Genomic DNA, 9,265 nt, shown 5'->3' on the forward strand with positions numbered 1-9,265 from the left:
GCAACAAGTCTAGGGGTGCGCAGATTACCTCGTTTTGTGGGCGGTGTTCATATGTCAACATCGAGCTGCAGCAATGATTTCGGCTGTTGTGTAAATGTAGTTCACTGTGGGAGGAGCCACAGGTGCCATATATATATATATATATATATATATATATATATATGTATGTATGTATGTATGTATGTATGTACGTATATATATATATATATATATATATATGTATGTATGTATGTGTATATATATATATATATATATATATATATATTGTAAAGAGGAAGACGCTTAGCAGACGGAGCAACAGAACCGATGCGCGGCCCGAGGCGAGAAGACGACGATCGGCAGCTGAAGCAGCAGAACCGACGCGCGGCAAAAGCATCAACTGTTCCGGGACCGGACCTGCCCTTGCCCGCTCTAACCGGCCTTAACACCAGTCATCTCTTGCCAATAAAGGCCGCTACATCTTGGTGGAGGCTGCGGGATTCCGTCCTGGAGCTACGTAACCGTACCATCACTACCCCCATGCCTGCCAACACCAACCAGCCAGCCAGCTCCTCGCCGGCACCCGTTGCTTGCCATGGTGCGCTCCGCCAGCGCGACCCTGCCGTCTTCAGCGGCACGGACGATCACGACGTGGAGGATTGGTTGTCCTCTTACGACAGGGTGAGCGCTCATAACCGTTGGGACGACACTATGAAACTCACCAACGTCATCTTCTACCTAACCGGCGTCGCCCACCTTTGGTTCCAAAACCACGAATCGGACTTCACCACCTGGACCGAATTTAAAACCAGCTTCACCGACATCTTCGGCCGTCCGGCAGTACGCAAACTTCGCGCCGAGCAGCGTCTTCGCGTTCGCGCACAGCAGAGTGGTGAATCATACACCAGCTACATAGAAGATGTCGTCAATCTCTGCAAGCGCGTCAATGCGTCCATGGCGGAGGCCGAAAAAGTTAAACACGTCCTGAAAGGAATCGAAGACGACGCTTTCAATATGCTTGTGGGCAAAAACGTCACATCTGTCACCGATATATTCGACCACTGCCAAAGCTACGACGAGCTCCGCCGACAGCGCGTTTTCACTCGGCAGCCCTCTGCACAGACAGACACAGTAACTAGCCTGAGCATGACGACAGAGGACAGCTCGCTACTGCTCCAGATCAAGCAGTTTGTCCGTGAGGAGGTTGCGCGGCAGCTTTCGCTTCTTCCTACCGTTCCGAGTCCATCTAACCTAACTCCGACACTCCAGCACGTGATCCGGGAGCAAGTGTCCGAGGCCCTACCGCCGGTTTCCTCCCAGTCTCCCGTCGCTGCGCCACTAACCTACGCCGAAGCAGTCAGGCGTCCCCGCCCAGACACATTCGTGTCGTACCAACATCCACCGCAGTCGACCCCATTTCGTCCTGCCCGGCCACCACCGCAACGTTTCCGTCCATGGCGCACACCAGACAACCTACCCATTTGTTATGCCTGCGGCATTCCTGGCCACGTGATCCGTCACTGCCGCCGCCAAGTTTCGTCCCCTGCTGCGGATACCGACCCTCGAGGTTACGCCTACGCCCCTCCCCAGCCTTTTCACCGCACTTCGCCTTCTGAGCCCACTGGTTCCTCCGATTACAGCCCCTCTATTCGCCGCCGTTCTCCATCTCCGCGTCGCCGCTCGGTTTCCCCGATGCGTCGTCGTCCCTCTTCCCCTTCGGAAAACTAGTGCCCGCAGTTCCGGAGGCAAGAACTGCGTGCTCGTCGCCAAGCTCAAGACCTCGACTTTCTCCGGCCATTCTGATCACCGTTTCTGTGGAGGGCACCGATGCTTTCGCGCTTGTTGACACCGGTGCTGCTGTATCTGTACTCAGTGCAAAATTGTGCCGCCAGTTACGAAAAGTTATGACTCCGCTATCTGGTTTTACGCTTCGCGCCGCTAATTCGCAAATTATCGCGCCTTTGGGGGCCTGTACAGCTCGAGTTACTATTCAGGACGTTCTGTACGTTGTTGAATTCATCGTCTTCGCATCGCCGTCTCACGACGTCATCTTAGGCTGGGACTTTCTCTCGCGACATGAAGCTGTCATCGACTGCACTCGTTCCGAAGTCACCCTTCTTCCATTCGGCGACGCATCGGTGAGCGCTTCCACTAACCCGTGCTCCAAGTTGACTGTGGCTGATGACGTCGTGATCCCGCCGTGCTCTGCTGTGCTAGTCTCTGTTCATTGCGACTCTGCATCCAACGGCCCTGTCATCTTCATCCCGTCCGACTCCTTCGCTTCTCGTCACTGTCTACCCCTGCCATTCGCCGTCCTTACCGTCTCAGCCGGCTGCAGCGCCTTGCCCCTGTCAAATCCATTCCTGTGCCCCTCTAATCTTCTTCGCGGTGAATGCCTGGGACGTGTCCAGCCTTTCGCCTCCATCGTCGCCTGGGACCCTTATGAGGATGACCCCTGCCGCATGCAAGTGTCTTCACTTACTTCCTCCCCATCGTCTCCTGATGCCGCTCCCGAAGCCGTCTTTGAGCGCCCAATCGACGCGAATCTTTCGCCACCGCAGAAGACCCAGCTTGAGACCCTGCTAAATAAGTTTCGGTCATCGTTTGACTTCTCCAACCACCGTCTGGGTCGCACCTCAGCTGTTACCCATAGGATCGACACTGGCGCCCATAAGCCGTTGCGCCAACGCCCATATCGCGTCTCTGCCACCGAACGCCAAGTTATCGACGCCCAGGTAAATGACATGCTACAGAGGGGCGTCATACAACCATCGCACAGTCATTGGGCTTCCCCCGTCGTCCTTGTCACCAAAAAAGATGGCTCTATCCGCTTTTGCGTCGACTACCGGCGCCTGAACAAAATTACCCGCAAAGACGTCTACCCGCTGCCCCGCATTGATGACGCACTTGACTACTTGCAGGGGGCCGAATTCTTTTCTTCTTTAGATCTACGTTCGGGTTATTGGCAAGTCCCGATGGCCGACGCTGACCGCTCCAAGACAGCCTTTGTGACGCCTGACGGGCTCTATGAATTCAACGTCATGCCCTTCGGACTATGCAATGCCCCTGCCACTTTTGAGCGGATGATGGACACGATACTGCGCGGCCTGAAATGGAAAACATGCTTATGTTACTTGGACGATATCGTTGTTTTCTCCCCAGATTTCCAGACGCACCTCGTTCGCCTGGAGCAAGTTTTGGGATGCCTCGCGGCAGCCGGGCTTCAACTCAATTTAAAGAAATGTCGCTTCGCTGCTCGTCAGTTGATGATTTTGGGCCACGTCGTGTCGAGACAGGGTGTCCTTCCTGACCCAGCAAAACTTCGTGCTGTCTCTGAGTTTCCGAAGCCCTCTACGATGAAGGAACTTCGCAGTTTCATCGGCTTATGTTCTTACTTCCGGCGCTTTATCCGAAATTTCGCTTGTATCATCGCACCTCTGACTGCACTTCTTCGTGGCAGTAGCGACCTATCAAGCTCGAGTCCTGCCTGTGACGACGCGTTCATCACGTTGCGCCGTCTACTTACCTCTCCGCCCATACTGCGCCACTTTGACCCTGCTTCTCCAACTGAAATCCACACCGATGCCAGTGGCGTTGGTATCGGTGCTGTTCTTGCTCAACGCAAACCGGGGTATGCGGAGTATGTTGTTGCATACGCGAGCCGCACCCTGACGAAGCCAGAGCAAAACTACTCAGTAACTGAAAAAGAGTGCTTGGCGATCGTTTGGGCGATCGGGAAATTTCGGCCTTACGTGTACGGCCGGCCTTTCGCGGTCGTCACGGACCACCATTCCCTATGTTGGCTGTCCTCCCTAAAAGACCCAAATGGCCGCCTCGCCCGATGGGCCTTACGCCTTCAAGAGTACGATATTCGTGTGATCTATCGCTCTGGCAGGAAGCATAACGACGCCGACGCTCTGTCTCGTTCACCTCTAGCCAATGAACGTGCCTCTCCTCCCGCCATCGACTGCGCCTCCTTGTCATTGGACGATATGCCCAGCGAGCAGTCCAAGGACCCTTGGATCACTTCTCTTGTACGTTATCTTTCAGACCGTTCTGTCGTGCCGGTACCGCGCGCAATCCGCCGTCAGGCTGCCCACTTCACTGTTTATGATGGGATTTTGTACCGCCGAAATTACCTCTCTGATGGGCGCAAATGGCTCCTAGTGATCCCTGGACATTTACGCTCAGAAATATGCGCAGCCTTTCATAGCGACCCGCAAGCTGGTCACGGCGGTGCTTTTAAGACCTACAACCGGCTTCGCCTCCGCTATTACTGGCGCGGCATGTATAACTACGTACGAAAATTCGTCCGTTCCTGCCCCGATTGCCAGCGCCGCAAGCTCGCTCATCACCATTCGACCGGCCCTATGCAGCCTTTGTCTTGCCCATCCAGGCCATTTGACCGAGTTGGCATTGACCTGTATGGACCACTTCCCTACACTGCTGCAGGAAACCGCTGGGTCATCGTCGCTGTAGACCACCTGACACGGTACGCCGAAACAGCCGCCCTCCCAGCTACTACGGCGCGGGATGTTGCAGCCTTCCTCTTGCACCATTTCATACTTCGGCACGGAGCCCCGCGTCAACTGTTGAGCGACCGTGGGCGGGTGTTTCTGTCAGACGTAGTTTCATCTCTTCTGCAGCAATGCAACATTACTCGCCGCACCACTACTGCCTATCATCCCCAGACGAACGGCTTGACAGAACGTTTCAATCGAACATTAGGTGACATGTTGTCAATGTACGTCGCGGCAGACCATTCTAACTGGGACGTCGTCCTCCCCTTCGTCACATATGCCTACAACACCGCTACGCAGAGCACTACTGGTTTCTCACCATTCTTCCTTCTATACGGCCGTGAACCATCCTCGCCGCTCGACACTATTCTTCCGTACCATCCTGATTCGTCGGAATCCACAACCGTATCTGAAGCATCCAGACACGCTGAAGAGTGCCGCCAGCTCGCCCGGTCATTCACGTCTGACGACCAAGGGCGCCAGAAATACCGTTTTGACCTCTCCCATGGCACAGACACTTTTCAGCCCCAATCCCTTGTTTGGCTCCGTGTGCCTTCTGCTGCCCCAGGTCTCTCTACCAAGTTGCTGCCAAAATACCACGGACCCTACCGTGTGCTTGAGCGCACTTCTCCCGTCACTTACATCGTTGAGCCCGTGACGCCATCACCCGATCTCCGACGACGTGGGCGCGAGACCGTTCACGTTTCGCGTTTGAAGCCGTATTACGACCCCTGCGTCCTGTTGACTCCCTAAATCGCCAGGATGGCTCTTTTTCCCCCGGGGGCCAATGTAAAGAGGAAGACGCTTAGCAGACGGAGCAACAGAACCGATGCGCGGCGCGAGGCGAGAAGAAGACGATCGGCAGCTGAAGCAGCAGAACCGACGCGCGGCAAAAGCATCAACTGTTCCGGGACCGGACCTGCCCTTGCCCGCTCTAACCGGCCTTAACACCAGTCATCTCTTGCCAATAAAGGCCGCTACAATATATATATATATATATATATGTATATATATATATATGTATGTATGTATGTATGTATGTATGTATGTATGTATGTATGTATGTATGTATGTATGTATGTATGTATGTATGTATGTATGTATGTATATATATATGTGAGAGAAGCCAACAGTCACAGAAACCAAGGAACAAAGGGATTTCTTTTAATGTTTATTTCTGTTGTGGTGTTCATCAATTAAGAATATTTGTGAATACGTTATCGCTTAAAGATAATTGGTTAGAAAAGCAGAAGAAAAAACAACCGCATGCCGCCGGTGCGAACCGAACCCACGACCTCCGAATTACGCGTCCGGTGGGTTCGGTTCCCACCGGCGGCATGTGGTTGTTTTTTTTTCTGTTTTTCTAATCAATTACCTTTAAACAATAACGTATTCAGTAATACTCCATTGACCAAAACCACAAAAAAATAAATAGTAAAAAAAAATCCCTGTGTTCCTCGGTTTCTGCGGCTGTTGGCTTCTCTCATATGTATAACGAGCCTGTCATTCCCCTTCCCTTGTCTGCTTATATATAAAAAGAGAAAAAAAACTGCAGTGCTTCTGAGGTTGCCTTTCATGTATGCATAATGAGTAGTACTTAACCATTATCTAAAATTGAGATTATGGTCCAGAAAAGCTGTTTCAAATTATGAAGCAGGCTACTTTACTTTCTACCTCACTCAGAAAATACAGCTGTGTGTATGTGCGTTCAATTTCGCAGCTGTGTCCTCTTCAGCGATGGATGGAGAGAGGGTCACGCGGTCTACGAGCGGGCGGCCCATACGCAGCGCTGCTATTGGCAAGAACTACAAGGAGCCAGACATTGGAAAGTGAGCGACTACGCTTGCTGCTTGGAAGCTAGGGTATAATGAAAACGTGACCGATGACTGCATTCTTAAACTATTCAAAACGGGTTCGACTCTTTTTGCTGTAAGACTAAAATTTTACATCATTGAGTTTAAAATAAGAAAAAGCAACGCCATCGCATAGTGCCTGCACTGTGGTAACTGCCGATCATTCGATTTTTTTCTTTCAAGTGAAGTGCTGTAGGAAGAGACGCCATTTTTGTAGTTTAGGCCCGTCCATACGGTTGCTTGAGTAGGCATGCTGGAGCCTTAAACCTCACTGTGGAGCACTTACAGAGCCAGTGGTTTGCTCGCGAGCGTATAGAACCAGCTTACTCGTTAAGCATTTGCCATACGTTCGTAACCTCGACTTCATCATAGGTTTAGAATATGAAAACGAATGACGCTCGAAAAAATTCGTAGTCAACCCATTTGCTACGTGTGCGACAGTGGAAGTTTTGCCGCGTTTCACTTAATTAGCTTTTCACTCCCATCGTTAATGTAGTGTACTGTATGTTCTTTTTTTTTTCGTTTTCTGCAGGAAACTTCGGCGCCCGTAACCTCTGCAAGGATCATTGGACAACTCAACACTCGCTCTTTAGATTGTACTCATAGAGCACCTTGCATTATTTGAGAACAGGACCCAAAGCTTTCACGGTAGCGAATGAAGCCCTCTTCATTTCTTACATTATTTTAGTTAGTCACAATGAGAGCACACTGAATTTGAGTTGAATTGCGTAAGTTTTCATTATTTCGCGTTTCGTATTTACTGTTTTACCAACTTTTATGCTCTCTATCATTGCGTTCTTTCCATTAGTGAGATGCATTTTGGCGTGCCAATCCTGCTTCAGCTTCTGTTCATTCTTTTAATGGTCTTAGTTTTTAAAATATTTTATTATCTTTTAATTTCCTTAGTTATTACATTTTACTTTCTTTTAATGTGTAAGTACCGTCGAGAGACAGCCCTCATGCACCCATGATTGTGCTGCCTGGAATCGTTCAATAAAGTGTCTGAAAAACTGGACGCTTCATGCCTGCCTTCCAAAGGTGTTCTTAATCCCGGGCACCTCTAGGGCCTGCGTAAAATGCAGCTGCAGGTCAAACTGCCTAAAAGAGGCGACAGCCGATGCCAAGGAAGCATTTTATTGCTTTTGCTTTTGCTACTGCTATTGCTTTTGTGCGGAGAACGCGCCACAGGCGTACGCCTGAGCACACAAATATATTGTCGTTTTCCTGCAACATCAGGCGAACGCGACAGGCCACCTCCGCATAACCTACACCGCGGAACGGCTCGCGGTGCTGGTACAGCTGTGCACCTGAACGTGTTTTCGTTAGCTTGTACTTCAGCAGCTAAATAGTTAAGGAGCTAGTACAGTCGAACCTGTATATATATATTTATGCCCTTCGAGTTCAATATATACGGGTATATACATATGGTATATATCCCGTATTTATCGAACCAGAAGGGGATCGTGGAATAGTTCGATATATTAAGGCGGAAGCCTTTAATGCCTCATTGTTGTAAGCAGGAGCTGTCGACAAGAAATGTCACGCTTTTCAGTTGGTCGAAACGGTCGTAACGTCACAGTGCGCGAATTTCAAACGGGGCCAATTGTACTTTGGCTACTAACCATGCAACCAATTAAAGGGATCGTATAGTGATGCTCCAAGTAAGTTTGAGTTTAGTTAATTGCTTACTTAACCAATTAGTCCAATTAACCTTTCTAGTCAGGCCAGATAAATAAAACAGAGTAAGAAATTAGCCGAGCTTGGGAATCGAACCCCGGTCTCCGGAGTGCGAGTCGAGCACACTACCACTCGGCTATGCCAGCTCGATGGTTTGGAAAGAACAAAGGTGCGTCTAGTGAATACGGTGTCTTCGTTCACTCCCATCTTCCTCCCTTCCCGTTACGGCGAGGTTCAGGTGTGCACCGAGATATGCGAGACAGATACATTTCCTTTCCTCAAAAAACAATTTACTGACGAGCAAGGCGTATTTGTCCGCGTTTCAGATTGGTCCAAATTGTCGTGATGTCACCACGCGCGAATTTTGACGGGTGTCCACCGAAATATGTGAGACAGTTACTGCGCAACTTTCTTTCGTCAAATACAATTTTCGACTAGTGCTACTGATATATGCGAGACAGTTAATGTGTAATTTCCTTTCCTCAAATACAATTTTCATTTTCTTCATTACGGCCCCTCTTTCTTCTTTCACTCCACTTCCTCCCTTCCTGTACAGTGCGGCTCAGGTGTCCACCGAGACCACAGAGAATTACTGCGCCATTTACTTTCCTTAAAAAGCGTTGCGTTCAAAGGGCAAGGCATCGCGCCGAACGGGTGGTGGCGTTCAATGGACTCCGTGGCAGCGCTACAACACGCTGTCGCGTTCCACTCCTAAAGGCGAAGCTTAAGCGTCATTAATTGGCAGTTAATTAATGCACCAACAAAATGTGAAGTGAACAATCGTGTAGCAGAATGCAGCACTCAGGCTTTCGCCTTTCAGCACTTTAGCCGCTAAAGTTCCTCGTAATTTTTAACTCAATATATAAAAAGTGGCAACCGATAGGCTAATCAGCAACCTAGAAGAGAATACATTGCACCCAAGATTGTGACGTTCTCTTATGACGACACTCCGCCTAGGCAGAGCAATGCTCATTAAGCGACGGTAGATCTCGCTTTCTTCGCACCGAAGCCGCTGCGAACGGTGCCTTGGAACTAACCATTGGTTATCGTCTGGTGTGGAAAATGAGTACGAGACCGAACACCGCCCTAAATCACACAAGAGTCGTGAGCATGGCGCACTTATTCTCGAAACCCATTCACAACTTTTGGAAAAGCACCTGCACGAATTGTCCCATATTGCATCCGTCGACTGCTCCTGGCTAAAACTGTGAGCGAGTGCTTGCGAGCTCTCTTTAG

The 9,265-nt window shown here is 50.1% G+C and overlaps 1 protein-coding gene across 1 annotated transcript in view; it reads left to right on the forward strand.

Annotated features, from left to right (window-relative positions):
• LOC149342657 (uncharacterized) overlaps window positions 1–7,367 on the forward strand; it is a 41,541-nt gene extending 34,174 nt beyond the window's left edge. Inside the window, exons 12-13 of the mRNA XM_089546829.1 lie at window positions 6,220–6,328; window positions 6,885–7,367. Coding sequence (XP_089402955.1) covers window positions 6,220–6,328; window positions 6,885–6,903 — 128 coding nt within the window. The 3' untranslated portion in view covers window positions 6,904–7,367. The remainder of the gene's footprint in view (window positions 1–6,219; window positions 6,329–6,884) is intronic.
• Window positions 7,368–9,265: the final 1,898 nt, after the last annotated feature.

Source organism: Amblyomma mixtum, chromosome 5 (assembly GCF_055824585.1).
Source record: "Amblyomma mixtum isolate Tamu chromosome 5, ASM5582458v1, whole genome shotgun sequence".
Lineage (NCBI taxonomy): Eukaryota > Metazoa > Arthropoda > Arachnida > Ixodida > Ixodidae > Amblyomma > Amblyomma mixtum.